We start from the raw sequence: 22359 nt of genomic DNA on the forward strand, positions 1-22359 counted from the left end.
TTTCCTTTATCCCATTTTCAGGTATTTTAGGGCATTGAGAATTCTTTGTAGGGACTCAGCCAGACAACTGACTCATTTGTGAGCCATTTATTTGTCTATTTTGTAACATGTATATCTTGAGGTGGCTTGCATTTCTAGCCTCTTTTGTTAAAATTTTGTAAATAGTGAAAATTTGTTTGTACCTACGTACATTATTTTGTATAGGTTGAATGTCACTGACACTTCGCCAAATATTCAAACTTTCATATTGTTGATGATTTGGTGTACTGTTATTATGCCTTTGTGATGTGCCTTAAAACCTTATTCCGCCAAGCATCTTTTAAAACTAGTTGTTATTATACGTTGAATGGCACCAAAAACTTGGTTCGCGACGGAATGTAGAAGTATACACTATCATTATCAAGTAATACGTAAGCAAAAAGAGTATCGTCACCACAGGGATTATATCTATTAATCAACAGTTGTAAAATCATTAATTTACAAATTGGTTATGAAAATTAAATATTTGAAGGTGATGGATGTCCTATTTAAATTAACAACTAATATGAAAATGATATTAAATAAATGCAATTAATGGTTTAGCAACAATTCACAAGATTTAACAACAATAGTATGAATAAGCTAAAACAATTACAACTTTTAATTTAATTCATTCATTATCATGCTTAACAAATGTTTCGGAAAAACTCCATGGCAACTCGATCACTTATGAACTTGAAATCTAAAATCATATGCTCTTTCGAGATCTTAGATTTATCACTTAGAAAAACATGCATATTTCTATATCAACATTTAACTAAGGATTCCTTAGAATTTATGTAAAGTAACAAGGACGGGTTAGGTTTAAAACAATTTAATCACAAAAATCTAAAATTTATGCAAGGTAATAGTGTTCTTTTAGAATTATTACAAGCCTTTAATTTATTCTTGTTCAAATATAAATTAACCATGCATCTTCTAATTATTACGTCCATTAATCACCATCTGGTCCGGATTAAGTGATTAATTCTAATGTAGTCAAACATATCTTAATGCATGAATAACATGAATGATTTTAATTGGAAGTATAAATAATTGAGGTACAGAACAATATAAACATGAAGTGAATGAATCAAATCAAGGCGTTGCAACCATTCTAGTTGAACCAATTTAAGTGCAGTCAAATAATTTGCAAACATGTTTATAAACAAAGAACAATTAAAGGGAAAGGAAGAAGAAACTCTTATATGAATTCGGTGATTTCTCGAGAACTATCCATGGTGGCTTCCTTTGATTTTTGGCATTGCTCCGATGCAAATTACTCCTCAAGGTGGGCAGCTAAGAGAGATTTTTTTCTCAAGAATGGCTTACTGGGGGAAATCTCAAAAAGAGGATGGGAAAAATAAAGGGAAATGGAAGGCTTTAGGCATGGAAGAGGAAAGGGAAAGGAGTGTGTCGAATGAATGATTGATTGATTGATGAGTGATTTGAGGGGTGAATGGAGGTGGTATTTATACATAAGGGAAAGCTTAGGAGTTTGCTAAAAATAGCATGAACACTCATTAGAAACCTATCATTTATGGTCAGCCATATTTCATGGAACAAGGGGTTGAGTTTTTTCATGTTTCAAGCTTGATTTTTGCTTAATTTAAGGCATGGGTTGGACGAAAACTATAGGGTTTGACTAGGGTTGATTTGTGATTTAATATACACATGTAATGTAACATCCTTAACCCGTATCCATCGCTAGACTAGGGTTAAAGGCATTACTAGACAAAATCGGAACAATTAACATACATTTCATAAGTATCAAAGCATCAGAGATCAAATATCAATATAGAGTCCCTTATGTAGGTCATCGAGACCTTAAACATGCATTAGGAAGGAACCGGGACTAAACCGAACACATACAAATTTTTTTCGAAACTTTAACATTTTCAAAGAAGTACAGGTCACACGCCTGTGTGAACAGGCCGTGTGCCTTACACGGTATTAGACACGCCCGTGTGTCTAGACCGTGTCAAAACAGGGCATACATACTGACTTGCAGACATGGCCACAAGACATGCCCGTGTTCCTTGGCCGTGGTTGAAACTGAATTGAGCCATACGGCTAGCCACACGTCCGTGTGCTTTGGCCGTGATCAAGCCTGACTTACAATTATAGGTTACCACAGGGGACACACAACCGTACAACATAGCCGTGTGTCACACACGGCTGAGACACACGCTCGTGTCTCTGCCCGTGTGGACAAAAACAGGCCATTTGAATAGCCAACTTGCCACCCTAATTGGGTCAAACCTACAATCACCAAACCAAGCATATTTGCACATCCATTTCAGCCAATATCTATACCAAACCATACATAATTCATGCTATAACATTACCAATCATTTCAAAACTCAATTCATCAATCAATTCATACCAAAACTTTCACATTAGCATCACATATCATATACCATTATCAAACTATAAGTTTAAACACAAACTAGCCATATCACATGGCTAAATATGTACATCACAAAACATAATTCTACAACTTCTAGCCTATACATGCCATAATATATACATTTTCAAAGTACCAAAATAAGGTTTGATAGCGTGGTGATGATCCTAGACGATCCCCGAGCTCACGGTACCCTCGAAATCTATAAAACAATGCAAACACACACAAAGTAAGTTTTCAAAAGCTTAGTGAGCCATATACAAATAAACATATTATTCAAAGTAAATAAGTATCATTAAATCATTTATACTTTGTATACCAATGCTAACACAAATCTCATATTCAAATACTTACCTTTCATTCTCAAATAGGTTATACAAAGTAAACATACCTGAATCTGATATGATTTCATGAAGTTATTTATTTTCTCGGAATACCCATTTGAACTGTTCAGAAACATAAGGATACGCGGATAGCTTAGAGAACATATACAATGCCAACGTCCCAGACGTGGTCTTACATGTAATCAAACATCAATGCCACTGCCCCACATAGGGTCTTACATGAAGTCAAATATGATGCCAATGTCCCAAACATGGTCTTACACGCAAAACAGATATCGAAAACCCTATGTCATGACATATGTATCTTAACTATTCCTAAGGTTCGTACGGGGCTTTTCAGACGTCGGAATTTTGTCGATACTTTCTCGGATAGCATATATTTAGCTTGGACATTCATTCATCACAATTCAATATCATATGAATAATAAGAATTCAATTCAAACACGTTTATTGTATATCGACTTACCTCGTAGGGATTCGGATAGATGAAATCGGTTACTCGACGACTTTCGACTTTCCCCGATCTAATTTTGTATTCTTTAGTTCCCGATGTAATTTCAAATTTAAATTTAACTTATTTAATCACACATTCATTCAAAACAATCCATAAATACAAATTTAGGGTAATTTGCAAACTAGCCCTAACATTTTCATATTTTGACACTTTAGTCTCTAATTTACAAAAACACAAAATACACATAATCTGCATATACTTATACTTGGACGCATATTCATAGCTCTTATTCAAGTCCACACATTTCATTTATTTCACATTTTAGTCCCTCAATTTACAAATTTCACAATTTAGCCCATTTTATTTAAAATCATCAAAAGTCTAAAGACAAAACATATAAACCCAACATCAAACTTTCATATTTCATTAATTAACAACATAAAGCTCATGAATTCATCCATGACACATTTCAAAATCATCATCAAAATCAGAAATTGAGGCTTGGGCTTGTTAGTATACGAAGCAACGATTACAAAAACGTAAAAATTATCAAAAACCGAACAAAATTCATACCTTAATCAAAGATTTCCTTAGCAGAACACTAATGTTCTTTTTCTTTTCTTTTTTTTCATCAAATTTCGGCAAAATGGATGTTAATGGCCATTTTCATGCTTTTGGTTTTATTTTAATTAACATATTAATTAAATTCCCATTTTACCCTTCGTTATAAAACAATTAAAACATAAATATTAAGGTCATACATGTCCATTAACCTTACAAATGGCATAATAACCACATAAGGACCTCTCAAATAATAAGCCAAATGAAATAGGCACTTTTAACATATAGTAGGAAACCTTTACATTTTACGCAATTAAGTCCTTTTTGAAAATGAAGCACGCCAACAATCGAATTTTTAGACAAAACTTTTACATATGCTAATTCACACATCATAAGCACAAAAAATAATATTTAACTATTTTTCTGACTCGGATATGTGGTCTAGAAACCACTGTTCCAACTAGGGTCAAAACCGGACTGTTACAATTCTCCACCCTTTAGGGATTTTCGTCATCGAAAATCTTATCGTTGAATAGCTTTGGATATTGCTGTCTCATGGCATCTTTAGGCTTCCACGTCGCCTCTTCAATGCCATGCCGATGCCACATCACTTTTACTAAAAAAAATTTCTTATTACGCAGCTATTTAACCTTTCGAGCTAAGATATGGATTGGAGTTTCATCGTAAGTCATATCAGACTGAATTTCAATCTCAGACGGGGAAATCACATGCGACGGATCAGATCTGTATCGTCAAAGCACCGATATATGAAACACATCATGAATCTTTTCTAATTGGCGTTTCATCGTAAGTCATATCAGACTGAATTTCAATCTCAGACGGGGAAATCACATGCGACGGATCAGATCTGTATCGTCAAAGCACTGATACATGAAACACATCATGAATTTTTTCTAACTCTGGTGGCAACAACAATCTATATGCTACTGGCCCAATACGCTCGGTAATCTCATACGGCCCAATGAACCTCAGAATCAATTTGCCTCTTCTACCGAACCGAAGTAATTTCTTCCATGGAGACACCTTAAAAAACACTCTGTCACCGATCTCAAACTCAATATCTTTTCTTTTCAGATCTGCATAAGATTTCTGACGATCAAAAGCTACTTTTAAGCTATCTCGGATCACTTTTACTTTCTATTTAGTTTCTTTTATCAAATCAATTTCGTAAATCTTATTTTCGCTGAGCTCAGTCCAATACAAAGGTTCACGACATTTACGACCATATAAAGCTTCGTATGGTGTCATTTTAATGCTCGACTGAAAACTATTATTATAAGTGAATTCAATCAAGGGCAAATATTATTCCCACTTACCTTTAAGAATGCAACATCTCAACGTATCCTCGAGTATCTGAATCATTCGATCAGGTTGACCATCCGTTTTTGGGTGAAAAGCAGTACTGAAATGCAATTTAGTACCCAGAGCATCTTAAAATTTTTTCCAGAATCGTGATGTGAATCTTAGATCTTTGTCTGACACTATAGACAATAGCACACCATGCAGTCTCACAATATCGGAAATGTACAACTCAATCAACTTATCTAGTGAGTAATCAGATCGAACAAGAATAAAATGATCTGATTTCGTCAATCGATCTGCTATGACCCAAATAGCATCTCTCTTTCTCGGAGATAGGGGCAAACACGAAACAAAATCTATTGTTACTCGATCCCATTTCCACTCCGGAACCATAACCAGTTGTAAGAAACCAGATGGCACCTGATGTTCAGCTTTAACTTGCTGACAGATCAAACATTTCGAAACAAAGTCAGAAATATCTCTTTTCATTCCGGACCACCAGTAATACTGTTTTAGATCATTATACATTTTCGTACTACCCAGATGCACAGATAATGGACTGTTATGAGCTTAACTCAAAATCATCTGAATTAACTCTGGATTTCTTAGGACACAAATTCAATCTCGAATACCAAACAATCATCTTCATCTACTCTGAATTCTGAATCAGACTCTAAATCACACTGATCTCGTTTAGCTAAAATCTCATTATCAATCTTCTGAGCTTCGATAATATGTTGTAAGAACAAAGGTCTTGCTTTCAATTCAGCTAAAACTAAACCATCATCGAACAGAACCAAATGAGCATTCATCGTACGCAAAGCAAGTAATGATTTTCGGCTCAAAGCAACATCAACAACATTTGCTTTTCCCAGATGATAATCTATCACAAGTTCATAGTCTTTAAGCAATTCAAGCCACCTTCTCTATCGTAGATTCAAATCTTTCTGAGTCATCAGATACTTCAAACTCTTATGATCAGAATATACGTGACATTTCTCACCAAACAGATAGTTGCACCAAATCTTTAAAGCAAACACAATGGCGGCTAACTCAAGATCGTGTGTCGGATAGTTATTTTCGTGTGGCTTCAACTGTCTTGAAGCATAAGTAATGACTTTGTCTTCTTGCATTAGAACACATCCCAGACCGATCAATGAAGCATCACTATAAATCATAAATTCTTTACCCGATTTGGGTTGTACCAATACTAGAGCTTTAGTCAACAAAGTTTTTAACTGATCAAAGCTACTCTAACCCTTTTCAGACCATTCAAACTTCACATCTTTTTGAAGCAGCTTTGTTAACGGAGTTGAAATCATAGAAAAGCCTTTTACGTACCTTCTATAATAAGCGAAATTTAGCGACATTCCTCGGACGTTTCCAATCCAAAATAGCTGAAATCTTACTTGGATCAACTCGTATACCAGATGCTGATACAATATAACTCAGAAAACCGACTTCTTGCAACCAGAATTCACATTTACTGAACTTTGCATACATCTGTTTATCTCGCAGAGTTTGTAACACTATTCTCAGATGTTCGGTATGTTCGGTTTTATCTCGTGAATAAATCAATATGTCATCAATGAATACGACAATAAATCGATCTAAATACTGTCTGAAAATTCTATTCATTAAATTCATAAAGATAGCATGTGCGTTAGTTAATCCAAAAGGCATAACCAAGAATTCATAGTGATCGTACCTCGTTCGAAAAACAGTTTTCGGAATGTCTAAGTCTTTTACTTGTAACTGATAATAGCTCGATCTTAAATCTATTTTTGAAAATACAACAGCTCTTTTCAACTGATCAAACAAACCATCAATTCAAGGTAGAGGATACTTATTCTTGATAGTCATTTTATTCAACTAACGATAATCTATACACATTCTCATCATACCGTCTTTCTTTTTCACGAATAGAACCGGAGCACCCCAAGGTGAGAAACTCGGCCTAACAAACCCTCTATCAGTTAATTCTTGCAACAGAGACTTTAATTCTTTTAATTCGGTCGGAGCCTGATCGCGATTTTAATGTGACAGGTTTTAAATACTTATAATTAATCGTTTTTGAAACTAACTATTATCACGATGAAGGCAGGTGTACCTATCGAACAGTAGTATAGTTTTAGCAAGACTGGATTATCGAACCCAAAGGAACTAAAAGTACTAGTAATGACTATCATTTTATTATCTAGCCTAAAAATAGGGGGTATTATTTTAACTAACTAATTATCTAAACTAAGAATTCGCAGAAAGTAGAATTGGGGGATTACTTTTGGAAAACAATTAAATTAAGACAATACCTAAGGAAAAATCCACCTAGACTTTACTCGTTATTCTGGCTCTGAATTGGACGATTTATTCATTTAACTTGTCCCGTAGAGATCCCTAAGTTATGTTATTATCCCTATTCAAGACTAATAACGTCTAATCCCTAGATTGAATAATTGAGACTTTTCTCTAATTAAGACTCTAGGGTTGCATTAACTCAATCTATGGATCCCCTTATTAGGTTTCACCTTAATCCGGCAAAATCTTGTCACCCTATGTCTAGGCGCGCAAACAACTCCGCTTAATTATGACAAATGTACTCTTAGACAGGGTCTATTCTTTCTCTGAATAAGAGATTATCTTGAATCAATATCCTAGGATATCAAAACAAGAATTAAGAAAACATAATTAAGAATAAGTTAAATATTTATCATACAATTCGGAAAATAATAACAAGATTCGTCTTAGGTTTCATTCCCCTTAGGTATTTAGGGGATTTAGTTCATAACTAAAAAGGAAGACATCTCAGAAGAATAATGAATACAAAACATAAAGAAAACCCAAAACTCCTGAAGGGAAATTGAGGGGAGATCTTCAGTCTTGATGGTGACTCCGGCTTCTGAGATGGATCAATCGGCTTCCCTTAAGCAGTTCCCTGCCTCCTTCTCTCTATGCCCCATTTTCTTCCTCCTCTAGGGTGTATTTACAGGCTTTGGAATGCCTAAAAACCCTCAAAATTGGACTTTTCTGAATTGGACTAAACTTGGGCTCGGCAGGGACACGCCCGTGTGAGTCGTGCTTCGATTTTGCCAAATTGACACGACCGTGTGGTATGCCCGTGTGAGGAATCCAGGCCGTGTTGATTTCGTACTTTGGCCCATTTTCTCAGTTTTTGGCTCGTTTCTCGTTTCTTTTGCTCTCCTATGCTCACCTAAGTATAAAACATGAAATTATGGCATTAGGAGCATCGAATTCGCCAATTCTAAGGAAAAATCATCCATAAAATGCGTTAAGCATAGGGTAAAAATATGTATAAATTACGGTTTATCAAAGCCATTCTATACGGAGCTATCGAAATCGGAGTAGTTCCAGGTACCAATTCAATGCCAAATTCTACTTCTCTAACCGGAGGTAAACCCGGAAGTTCTTCAGGAAACACATCAGGGAACTCATAGACAACAAGCACAGATTCAACTTTCTTTTCTGACATTCTCGAATCAATCACATAATCAAAATCACTAGATATTACACTAGGCAATCCATCCAAATCACTAGATTCAATTCTGACTATTTCATCATTTTTGCATCTCAAATCAATAATTTTCCGTTTGCAGTTCACAACAGCATCATACAAAGTTAACCAATCCATACCCAGAATTATATCAAATTCATTGAAAGGTAATAGCATCAGATTAGCCGAAAAACAAATGTCTCGAAACATTAATGGACAATTCTTGCAGACTTTATCAACCAAAACACATCTGCCTAGGGGGTTCGAAACTCTAATTACAAATTCAGTAGACTCTACAAGCAAAGTCTTACTGTTCACTGAATTCATGCATATATACGAATATGTTGATCCAGAATCTATCAAAGCAATCACAGAAGTATCGTAAAGAGTAAATATACCCGTAATCACATCTGGCGACGAAGCTTCCTCACAAGCTCAAATAACATAGGCTCTGGCAAGTGCACGAGCCTCGAATCTAACAGCTGTATCTTTTGTCCCTCTCTAACTGCCACTTACATTTCCCATATTTCTGGAAGGTCTACCACGAGAAGTATTGCCACTCGGTCTTGAATTTTGCATACTTTCTTGCTCGATAGATTCAGGGCAATCACGGATAAAATGGTCTAACGATCCACATCTGAAACAAGCCCGATCATACAGTCTACAATTATTGGGATATCTTTTACCACAATGCTTACACTCAGGGCGATAAGATTTAGCATTTCCGACACTGGCAATATATGTAGCTGGAGCTTTGAATGCCCCACATTAGCTTTTGAACAACTATTATCATCTCTAAATTTCTTTGGTGCAGACTGAAATGACTTGCACGATGAACTCTTTTGCACTTCTCTAGCTTCATAATCAGCTTTTCTTTTCTCTTTCCTGAGATCTTCAGCTTTACATGCTCGTTCAACAAGTACAACAAATTCTTTAATCTCGAGAATCCAGACTAACAAACGAATATCCTCGTTCAAACCATCTTCAAATCTTTTGCACATTATTGCTTCCGTAGATACACATTCATAAGCATACTGACTCAGTCTTACAAATTCCTACTCGTATTCTGTGACAGACATACGGCCTTGTTTAAGCTCGAGAAACTCTTTACGTTTTTGGTCGATGATTCTCTGACTGATGTATTTCTTTCGAAATTTGGCTGGGAAGAAATCCCAGGTGACTCGTTCACTCGGAACTACCAATATTAAAGTTTTCCACCAATGGTACATCGTATCTCTCAGAAGTGAAACGACACATTTTATACATTCTTCGGGATTCAAAGACAATTCATCAAACACTTTAACATTTTTCCACCAATGGTAGGCCGTGTCAAAACAGGGCATACATACTGACTTGCTTACAAGGCCACAAGACTCGCCTGTGAGCCATAAGGCTAGCCACACGTCCGTGTGCTTTGGCCATGGTCGAGCCTGACTTACAATTATAGGATACCCCAGGGGACACACGACCGTACAACATAGCCGTGTATCACTCACGGCTGAGACACACGCCCGTGTCTCTGCCCGTGTGGACAAAAATAGGCCATTTGAATAGCCAACTTGCCACCCCAATTGGATCAAACCTATAATCACCAAACCAAGCATATTTGCACATCCATTTCAGCTAATATTTATACGAAACCATACATAATTCATGCTATAATATTACCAATCATTTCAAAACTCAATTCATCAATCAATTCATACCAAAACTTTCACATTAGCATCACATATCATATACCATTATCAAACTATAAGTTTAAACACAAACTAGCCATATCATATGGCTAAATATGTACATCATAAAACATAATTCCACAACTTCTAGCCTATACATGTTATACTTTAATATATATACATTTTCAAAGTACCAAAATAAGGTTTGATAGTGTGGTGACGATCCTAGACGATACCTGAGCTTACGGTAGCCTCGATATCTATAAAACAATGCAAACACACACAAAGTAAGCTTTCAAAAGCTTAGTAAGCCATATACAAATAAACATATTATTCAAAGCAAATAAGTATCATCAAATGATTTATACTTTGTATACCAATGCTAACACAAATCTCATATTCAAATACTTACCTTTCATTATCAAATAGGCTATACAAAGTAAACATACCTGAATCTGATATGATTTCACTAAGTTATTCATTTTCTCAGAATGCCCATTTGAACCGTTCGGAAACATAAGGATACGCGGATAGCTCAAAGAACATATACAATGCCAACGTCATAGACTTGGTCTTACATATAATCAAACATCGATGCCACTGTCCCAGACAGGGTCTTACACGAAGTAAAATATGATGCCAATGTCCCAGACATGGTCTTACACGCAAAACAGATATCGAAAACCCTATGTCATGACATATGTATCCTATTGTACGGGGCTTTTCAGACGTCAGAACTTTGTCGATACTTTCTCGGATAGCATGTATTTACCCCGGACATTCATTCATCACAATTTAATATCATATGAATAATAAGAATTCAATTCAAACACGTTTATTGTATATCGACTTACCTCGTAGGGATTCAGATATATGGAATCTATTACTCGACGACTTTCGACTTTCCCCGATCTAATTTCGTATTCTTTAGTTCTCGATCTAATTTAAAATTCAAATTTAACTCATTTAATCACACATTTATTCGAAACAATCCATAAACACAAATTTAGGGAAATTTGCAAACTAGCCCTCACATTTTCATATTTTGACACTTTAGTCCCTAACTTACAAAATCATAAAATACACATAATCTGCATATACTTATACTTGGCCAAATATTCATAGCTCTTATTCAAGTCCACACATTTTATTTATTTCACATTTTAGTCCCTTAATTTACAAATTTCACAATTTAGCCTATTTTACTCAAAATCATCAAAAATCCAAAGACAAAACATATAAACCCAACATCAAACTTTCATATTTCATCAATTAACAACATAAAGCTCATGAATTCATCCATGACACATTTCAAAATCATCATCAAAATCAGAAATTGAGGCATGGGCTTGTTAGTATACGAAGCAACGATTACAAAAACGTAAAAATTATCAAAAATTGAACAAAATCCATACCTTAATCAAAGATTTCCTTAGTCGAACCCTAATTTTCTTTTTCTTTTCTTTTGTTCATCAAATTTCGGCAATATGGATGTTAATGGCCATTTTCATGCTTTTGGTTTTATTTTAATTAACATATTAATTAAATTCCCATTTTACCCTTTGTTATAAAACTATTAAAACATAAATATTAAGGTCATACATGTCCATTAACCTTATAAATGGAATAAAAACCACATAAGGACCTCTCAAATAATAAGCCAAATCAAATAGGCACTTTTAACATATAGCAGGCAACCTTTACATTTTACGCGATTAAGTCCTTTTTCAAAATTAAGCACACAAACAATCAAATTTTCAGACAAAACTTTCACATATGCTAATTCACACATCATAAGCACAGAAAATAATATTTAACTATTTTTCTGATTCGGATATGTGGTCTCCAAACCACTATTTCGACTAGGGTCAAAACCGGACTGTTACATGTAAGGACCCTTAATTAATTTTTCCAAAGTTTCTTGGGCTGTCATTGTCGAATTCAGGCTTCTTTCCCCCTTAATGGATAGTTTGGGCTCCAATGTAGAAAACAGACTTGTTCTTTTCAACAACCCATTTCCATGTTGGGTTAAAATGATTTTGTTGAGTCCAATGCCTTAACTTGCCATCCCATGTTGATTGATATTCAGCTCACGTGCATGTGTCACCCATACTGGCTTCGAACATTTAACAAGTTAGTGTACCAAGTTACAATAATTGTAGCACAAATTATGAAATTTTCAAAATGCAGCAACATAAAGTGAAGTTATGTCAAATTAGTACCTAATTACTCAAAAATTATAATCTTGATTTAATTGTGCCAAAATTCTCAATATGTACTAAAAACACATAATTAGCTATCAAAATACTAGGGATTTGCATAAATTCTAAGTAAAAAGGTGCTATAAAAATCTATATAATTTAGAGTTATCAATGAATAATTAGTTGTTCCAATGATAGAAACAAGTACCTTATTGTTAGGCCAGAAAATAGCAATAGGAGGTGAATTGGTATTTTAAAATTCTTTGCAAACTTTTATAGATGACAAGAAAATGAAAACAAAGCTTGGACACTTTGAATTATAGTGATTCGGTCCCAATTGCCTATCTCCACTACCTTGGTATACCTTAACCAAAGATTTCCCAATTCGCTATACTTGAATTGATACCTTTCAAGGACAAGGTATAAAGTTTACAATCCCTATCTTTTTCAAAATGTTGAGATAGAATCTTCCCCTTAATTTTCGTGTCTAAACTATAACCCTCTAGCTTTCATAAGGCTCAACTATAACCTTCTATAAATAACTTAAGGTTTTATATTTCAAAAACCTCAAGTAGCCTTTACAAGCAAAAATAAAATATGTTAACAATGGAGACTTCTCAAAGGTGTGTGATTACAAATGTTAAGCTCTCTCAAAGAATGAAAATGAGAATGGTAAAAAGATCTAACAATAACCACGTAAGAGATATGTAACACCTTTCAATCGAACCAGTCGCCCGGTCCAAGCTATGGGATGCTACAGTAAAAAATGGAACAATTACAGACATTTAACAAACAACACGAGTCAAAAACTAATAAACTCTATCATTTTAATCACTCAGTACAAATTAAAACCTTTCTCCAGCTTACATGAGCTCTAAAATTTACTTGAGATCAAACAATGACCAAATTGCAAAGTTTTAAAAATTCAGGGCTGAAGTCGTGATGTCACCAAAACAGTATGTCATGTCTTGACGTCGGACCACTTGTTGTCAGAACATCACAAATTGTTGGCCAACATTGTGACGATGGGAAATCGACGTTGGAGCGAGGAACTTGTTTTTAGTGCAAAATAATTCATTTGACACCAATCACTTGGCCATCTAAATAGCTAACCACTTAGTGCAAAAATGCCCAACATAACCTGCACAAAACATATCATTTAAACAGTTTCCCAACAACCTAAACCAATATGTCTTAATTGGCACCAAATCATTTCAAGTCAACTTATGCAATTTCAAGTCAATCAACCATCATTCTTACATGCTTTAATTTATTCGACCACAACATTGTACCAACCATTGAACGAGGCTACCATTAAATTCATAAACCAACTTACAGTGCACAAATATACCATAAGCATTCTTTATCAACAAGCCATAATCTTGTCTTATATCATTAATGTTGTTTATAACAACATTTCCATCAAGAGTACCAATTCAACTAGATAATATCACTATGTAAATCATACACATATATACATACAAAAAGTTCCAAACTAACATTTCAAAACACCTAAGTACATGTCACTAACCCGACATAAACAATCAAAAGACTACCAAATTGAAAGCTAGATAGTGTGAGCTCTGAGGCAATTCGATTGACGTGTTTTGCAAGTTGAAAAACTACAGAAAAGGAAACAACAACAAAGTAAGTATTTCAAAATACTTAGTAAGTTCATAGGCATAAAATAACAACTTACCTCACTTTACACATAAATACAATAAGTAATTTAACTTGACAAATAGGCCTAAACATGGTAACACAATTCAACAAGGTGAGTTCATTGTAAAACGTATCTTACTAAAATATAAACATTTAACATTTTAATTCAGTATTATTCATACGAAGTCATCAATCCAATACCATTTGCAATATTTATTCTACGTTCAACTATTTATATATATAAAAGCATCATATCATATCATTTTCATTTCTCAATTTTCATATACCAATTAGCCCGATAAACCTTAGTAAACAAATTCAATACACGAGTATTAAACCACACCAGAAAGCACCATAATTCTGTACAAAGGCACCGTAGTGTACATAGAGAGCATAAAAGTGCTAATCAGAGAGCACCGAAGTGCTAAACAGATAGCACAAAAATATTAATCAAAGAGCACCGATGTTGAATAGAGAGCACAGATTTACTAATCAAAGAGCACCAAAGTGCTAAACCGAGAGCACAGAAGTGCTAATTAAAGAGCGCCAAAGTGTTGAACAGTTAATAGAGCAACCAATAAGCCAATTTCATAACAAGTTCAACTCTTATTCTATCGATCTCAGTATCATCAATTCATTAATCAAGTTATCATTTCATACAAAGCATAGCATGATTCGTTTCAATTCCGAGACAACTTCATAATTTCACCAAGTTACACTATTTTCAATTTAGTCCTTTGTATCGATAATATATATTAAATTCATGCCAATACGATTTGAACAGTCATACTCATCTATTAATTCATTAAATATCTTAAATTTCAATTCATCATATTCAATTTATTAGTCATTTTATCATTTCTTTACGATTTAGTCCATATATCTCATTTTGTATCAAATTGCAAACATTTCAAATTGCAATCTAACATACACAAATTCAAAATTAAATTATATAACAATTTAAATATAATCATATCATATAGACTTACTTGACAAAATCAGGAATTAACAAGTCGTCAAGGACTAATCCACTAATTTGCTTTTTTAACGATTATCTACGATTTGGTCCCCAAATCCCGATCATGCAATGGTTGAAAAGCTTGAAATAAGAAAAATGGATTCTCTAGTTTTCTTCTTTGTATTTTCAATGCAAAATACAAAATAAAAAAGATGATAGGTTTTGCTTATTATTTCATTAACATATAAAAAATGATTCAACTAAGAATTTTAACATTATTTTAAGAAAATCCCTACCACCAACCATTCACTATACTTAAAATGGTCCGATCATCACTTTTGACTTTGTTTTAATTACTATTTAAGTCCTTTAGAAATTAAAAATCTATATCGATTAACTTTTATGATTTAGTCCTTATACCATAATTAACCACTAATTCGGTGAAATTACCTATCCAAAATTCAATTCATCTATATAATAACTCCGCAAATATTTAATAAAAAATCTACAAACTCAATTTACAGAAATGAGGTCCTGATACCTCATTTTTCAACACCATTGACTTTAGGGTCAAAACATTTGTACCTTAACTAACTATCCAATTAACAAATTCATTAGACCAAAATTTAATATAATATTATAATTGACTCATAAATATTAATTAATAATATTTACGGGCTCAATTATTAGAGAATGGGGCTTTGAAACCATCATTTTCAACACCACTGAAAAACGAATTGTTACAAGATATATATACAAGAGAAAATGAAGAAATAATGAATTAGAGGCTTTTATCTTGATTTCTATGCTTGGATGTTCATCTTTTGTGTCTTGATGTGTTTTTTACTTGTATCAATATTGAGGAATGAGTTTTTGAACATTTATGGTAATTGGGGATGAATTCTAACCATTGGGAGAATTAATTTTGGGCTTAAAAACACTTGCAGACCTTTGGAGTGCGATTCCTATCCTTTAGGGTGTGGTACCTTTCTTTAAAATTTGATTGTTGAGCCACAAGTATTGCACCCCAACTGGAAAGGTGCGGTACCTCTTGGGTAAGGGGTAGTACTTCAGTGGAAGGGTGTTATACCTCTATGCTATTTTGCACATTAACTTTTAAGTATCGCACCTTTTGGCCAAGGTGTTGTACCTAACTTAAAAACACTTAAAAAATTCTTAAAAATTATTTTTCAACTTTTAAAATTGTTTTAAAAATGTTTGATAAAAATTTCAACCATATTTTCACTAAATGACTTAAAAAATGTAATATATAAAATTGATCTTAAATGTTGTTATATCAAAATCTTGGGGAATCAAAGCTAACACTTATTTTCTCTACAAAGTTCTTCACTGATCTAATAGCTCTCATTAATAATCCCATTTATATTTTCATTCCTCCAAATGGATGCCAATGGAGAAAAGTGAAGATACATCTCTTTATATAGGTTGCTTTAGCACAAGCTTCCATGACAATCTTTACCACTTCAGTCTCTATAAACACCTTTTGTTCCTTAAATCATCAAGCAAAATTGTCAAGTGCAGAACAAAAATGGTACTTAGGTATGAGAATCTGCTCTAATCGACATGCATTTGTAGGGTAAAAGTACTATGGAGGCTTCTATATTAAAAGTTAGATTGCATTTCGCCCCCTCTACTTAAGAAATTGACAAATTAGTCCATGTTTGTTAGATCAAAGAGTAAATTGGCCCTTTTAGTTAAAAATTTGTTGGTTGATGGAATAATCAAACAGTGACATGTGGCGTGCCATGTGTACCTCATGCTGACATAGAAAGACCATTTATTAACCGCAGAAATGGATGGAATTTCTAACAGAATGATCTATTTACTCTTTGATCTAACATACAAGAACTAATTTGCCCTTTTTTTGGTAGATGTAGTAAAATGCAATTAAACTCCTAGTACAAAGACCTTAATAGTGTTTTTATCCCTAATTCTTCACTACTTAACCATCACCATCCTAAATTAAAGTCTTACTCTACTTTGAGCTCAAAACATCACTAACATGTGTCAATAGTGTCAAAAGCATAAGAGTTGAAGAAAAAGAAGATAACATTTAAGAAACCTTGGCAAAAGAGGCAAGCAACATAAAAGACATAAGCCTTTGAAGAAGACCACCAATAGGCCTCTTTTAGTCCATTGTTTTTATTTGATGAAAATCTACATCACAAGCATTGGTACCCACTTAGACCAGCTCGTATCTAGCAGAACACTTGCAAATGGATAAGAAAGGCTTGAAAGTCATGGTAAAAGCAATCCAAGTGCTGCTACTAACCAAACAAGGGAGTGACTTCCATGTTAGGGTCCAATGGTAGAATAAATGCTTAAATTATATTTTAAGTGAATTTTTCAAGTTAAGATTTTAAAATTTTAGGATGAATCTCAAAACCACGCATGAGCTTTGATAGAAAGTGTAATTAGATATCTACATAAAATTTGATTGTGATTCAAATTTATATGGGAAATTTTGATTTTACTTTAATTATACACATTTAAAGAAATAACTATATCGAGTTTTTCATATGGGATAAACATAATTCTTCGTGTATGCAATATAAACATAAAATGGTACTATATCAATAATTATGTTAATAATTTGTGAAATTTAAATCAATCCAAAATTTAATATAATTGCACAAAATCAAATTTAATAGATAACATTACACATTAAACCAAAGCTCATGTGTAATTTTAATATTTATCCTTGATTTTTTTTTTCTAAGTAAAATTTGAGTTGAAGTTATTTTTGGATAAAGTTTTTGAATTAGGCTGATTTTGTATCTTATAGTTTTGCACTTTATGAGGTGCTCACATTCTATAAATTTACTGTTACTTTAAAGGTTGAGTGATTATATTAATAACAGAAGCAAAAGATAAACAAGGTAGAACTAACTACAGTGGAACAAACAAAATTAAGCTGAGGCAGATAGAGTTAATTTTAAATCATGCACCCATTCTAGTTAAGTCAAAAGTAGCATCTAAAGACAAAATCAATAGAGGAGTGTTCCATCCATACAATAAAATCACCCAAACACACAAACAAGCTGCCTTATTAACATCTTTAAATGTCCAACAGAAATATATGTGAAAGATAACACCAAACAGTCATGATTAAGCATCCTAAATTCATATGCAGAAGCATAGCTACATATGGAGAGTCTAACCCTCAACAGAATTACTAAATAAACCCGCTCAAGCTTTCAATAAAGTTGAGAAACAAGACTCTCACCAAAAAACAATATCAACATATCGAAAACCTAACCCTCAGCAATACATATATATATACAGTAGATTTAATGGACAAAAAAGTGGACATAAAACCAGACAACACGATGGCAATTTATTGTATAAACATGGTGATTAAAAGGTTTATAACTAAACACAAAATCCATAAGAACTAAATCAAAATGTTGGTAGCTCAACTCATGACCAGTTCATGTTTCTTCAAGCTAATAATCCATTGGAAAATTTCTCTTCAAATATTCTCTCTTGTGCCTTGGTTGCCTGCAACATCCATACCAAAATTTTCACTTAGCTAAACACTAACATTCAAATCCCAAAATTTTGATGATACTATTATATATATATATATACCTGTTTTTGCCAATTTGTGAAACCAGTAACTAAAGCTAGAAGAACCAATTGTAAAGAAGAACCGGTCAATATTCCAATCCAAAGTCCCTTTCCTCTAAGATGTAGGCTAAAGCATAGCAGAGCAGCAACTGGGATTCCAACAAGGTAGTATGCCCCAAGGTTCACGTATGCTCCGATGTGTTGCCACCCGGTTCCTCTCGCGACACCTGAAACGTGCAAGAAAACTCAAGTTATACAGCTTTATTTGTCTGAATATCACATGAATGAGGAACAATGTATAGAGACTGACCGGAAATAACTGCTAGTAAACTGTCAACGATGACGGATAGTGAAATTAAAGGAATCATTTCTCCAACGTAGTCGATAACTTCCTGTTCGTTGCTGTATAGATATCCGAAAGCATAACGGCAGCTGAAGAGGGTTATGCTAACAATCATTGCTTCAAAAATTCCGAGTATCATCACGACATTGACTGCTACTCGAGCAGAATGTGGGTTCCCTGCTCCTAGTTCATTCGAAACTCGAGTACTGCAAAACAAAAGGAGTGGCATAGTGGCACATGTAAGTCTCAATGCAGGTGCAATTAAGCTTTTGTCAATGGCATACACAATATAATGGTAGAAATACCATGGAAGTTCATATACTAGGTGTCGGAATGTATTTTGCCCCGTTCATTCAAAAAATGGATAAATTAATTATTGTACTTAGATCAAAGAGCAAATTAGCCTTTTGCTTAAAAATTAAATCCATTTCTATTGTTAAAAACTGACCATTGTACATAAGCATAAAGTACACGTGGCACACCACATATCACTATATAATTATTCTATCAGCCATGTCAATTTTTAACAGTACAAAAAGATAAAATTTTTAATAGAAATGACCAATTTATTTTTTGATTTAATGTACATATATTAATTTATTCATTTTTTTAGTAGAGGTGACAAAATGCAATTTAACTCCTAGTATTAAATCTTCCATATTACTTTTACCGGATATAATAGATATTGGTCTAACCTTGCAGCAGCACCAACTCCATACGGTACGAAGTAGTGTAATGATGTTGTTGAAAGGCTTTACTCGGCACATAATGAGAAGAAATCAGTAAAATTCTTATTGAAAAAATGAAAAAACCGAAGTTTCGAATAAATTTGGTTACATACCATATAGAAAGAACCGATGTTTCGAGTTCCGAATCCGGTAAAAGGCCGGATAGAAGTACGAGAAGCTCGAATGACCACCATTCAAGACTGATCATCATGGTAATAAAAATGAACATATATGTACGTTCAAAAATTGATTAGTAAACAAAGAAAGAAAGCTGAAATATACATACCAACACATTACAGCAGAAGGGAGTGCAAAGCTTAATAACTCTTTGATACTCGCGAAAACATCCCCCACAATAACAGTCCGAGTCGACTCACAACTAGCGGACCATCTCATGTAAAACCCGAGCACAATGACATTAAACCACAAGGCAAGTGTGATTGCTAATGCAGCACCTACGTAACCCAGATTGGTTTTATGTACTAGAACCCAGCAAAGTGGTACATGGAAGCATATGGTGGCACATGAACTTAAAACAATGGGAGAATTTGGCTCTGGGACTGGAAATAACGAACCAGTGATTGAAGAATAGCATCGGCAAATAATGCAGGGATGAGCCAGATGGAGTAAATGCTGGCTACATGTGAAATTTGAGGGTCTTGACCCATAAATATTAAGAATTCGTCCATAAAAATCCAAAAGAGGGAAACTGGGAGGCAAATTGTAATGAGAGATAAGATTGAACAGTAAGTGTAGGTTCCGACCTTTTGATATTGTTCGGCTCCATAAGCCTGACCACCTAGTGTTTCCAATGCACCAGCCATTCCAAACTGTTTCCAATGAAAATTATATAGTGTTAGCCATCGATTTACATTGAGACCTTGAAATTTATGAACAGAATTGAAAATATTTTATCTAATTCACTCAAATAAAAACCAGATTCAATTGGATCCAATCATCAAAGTAAAAAAAAAAAATCCCGTGCTAGTGATTTGAAAACTTGAACTAAGCTAAACTAAGTCACTGTGGCCTGACCTATTTTATTGTAACTTGTAGAATTAAAATGCTATTATATGTCTTTTTTTTAGGCTTTATTCATAAACTAGCCCATAAATTATAGCACTTTTTAAATAGGTCCTTAAAATTTTTTTATCAAAAATTACATTTAAATTATTAATTTTGTTCCATTTTACTAAAAGATAATAGTAGTCCATGAAAATGTGACACATCACCCATTCTTATTAGACATATAACTTTTTGAGTAAAATAAGATAGAAATAATAATCTAAATAAAATTTCAGAAAAAAAAGGAAAACCTTTAAAGGCCAATATGAAAATTTAGAGCTCAATTTACGAAGAAAGCATCTTTTCTAATACTTGAAGAGATTTTTTTTAACTAAACCTTTAACTTTACCTTTTTAATGGAAAAATTAATGGTAAAAATAACATCAAGGTTAATTATTAAAAATAAATTATATTTATTTTTAAAAAAAATAGATAAATTAATTTTTATACATAGTAAATTAATTCTTCAATTAAAAATTTCATTTATTTCAACACATAAAAGATAATACAATAAATATCAAATATCAATTTATGTATGTTAAAATAAGATATATATAACTCGTTATCTATAATATAATAATTAATTTTTTTTTACAAATATTTCATGTTAACCCTAAACTTAAATAGTTTAATATCGTAACTAAATCCAGTCCAAACTAAATCTATCATATTACCAACTCATTTCCTCATTCAGAAAATTTATTATATTTTAACGTAAGATATTTACTACTTTGTCAGTGTAGTACTTTCCCCAAGCCAAACGAGACGGATAAATTACATATTTGATCCTTGATAAAATTTATAATTTAATTCAAGCTCTTTTAACTTTACATCAGCCTTTCAATATAAATTTTCTTATTTTGTCTCAAATCCTTCGTTTAGTTTAGGGTTTAAAAACAGTTTTAAATATATATATATATAACCTTAAGTAGAACAAAAAAGAAAAGCAAGAAAAGGAGAAAAGAAGAAGGATTATTACAAGTAAACTGAAGCCAGTGACATTGGTAAAAGAAGTGGCAATAGCAACCCCAGAAAGAGCAAGCTCACCAACATGACCAACTATCATCAACGATATCACCTGTAATAGATACTGTGATACCGATACAGCCACCATCGGTGCCGCCATGTAACTAACCTTCTTCAGCTCCTTCACGAACACCGTCGTCCCCCATGTTTTCCGATCATCTCCCTGTAACAGTGCCTCGTCCATTTTTATGTCAACTTTCTTTTTCTTGTTCAGCAAAAATTGTTTCTCACTTTTCTCCACGGCACAGACTGATTTTATTACAATAGTAATGTCGCTGCTTCTGCTGCTACGTACACGACAGCAGATGATAAGGTTTTGTCGGTATTAATGGTAAATAAATTAAATCACGTGGACATTTTAGTTAGCGTACACCTTGGAGTCTCTTATACGATTCGCCGAGTATTTCCACCTAATTATTCAAATCAATTATTTGACTACTGTCTCAAACGCTTCGCCGAGTATTCTATATCTTAAAAAATAATGAATTCAGAGG

General features: G+C 33.5%; 1 protein-coding gene across 1 annotated transcript; it reads right to left on the reverse strand.

Annotated features, from left to right (window-relative positions):
* Positions 1-18235: 18235 nt before the first annotated feature.
* Positions 18236-22157, reverse strand: LOC107899379 (protein DETOXIFICATION 8). The gene is given in 8 exon segments (XM_016825080.2): positions 18236-18634; positions 18725-18930; positions 19014-19252; positions 19742-19798; positions 19888-19974; positions 20061-20319; positions 20322-20604; positions 21819-22157. Coding segments are annotated over 8 exon segments (1422 nt in total). The 5' UTR covers positions 22050-22157; the 3' UTR covers positions 18236-18574.
* Positions 22158-22359: the final 202 nt, after the last annotated feature.

This window comes from Gossypium hirsutum, chromosome A07 (assembly GCF_007990345.1).
Source record: "Gossypium hirsutum isolate 1008001.06 chromosome A07, Gossypium_hirsutum_v2.1, whole genome shotgun sequence".
Classification (NCBI taxonomy): Eukaryota; Viridiplantae; Streptophyta; class Magnoliopsida; order Malvales; family Malvaceae; genus Gossypium; species Gossypium hirsutum.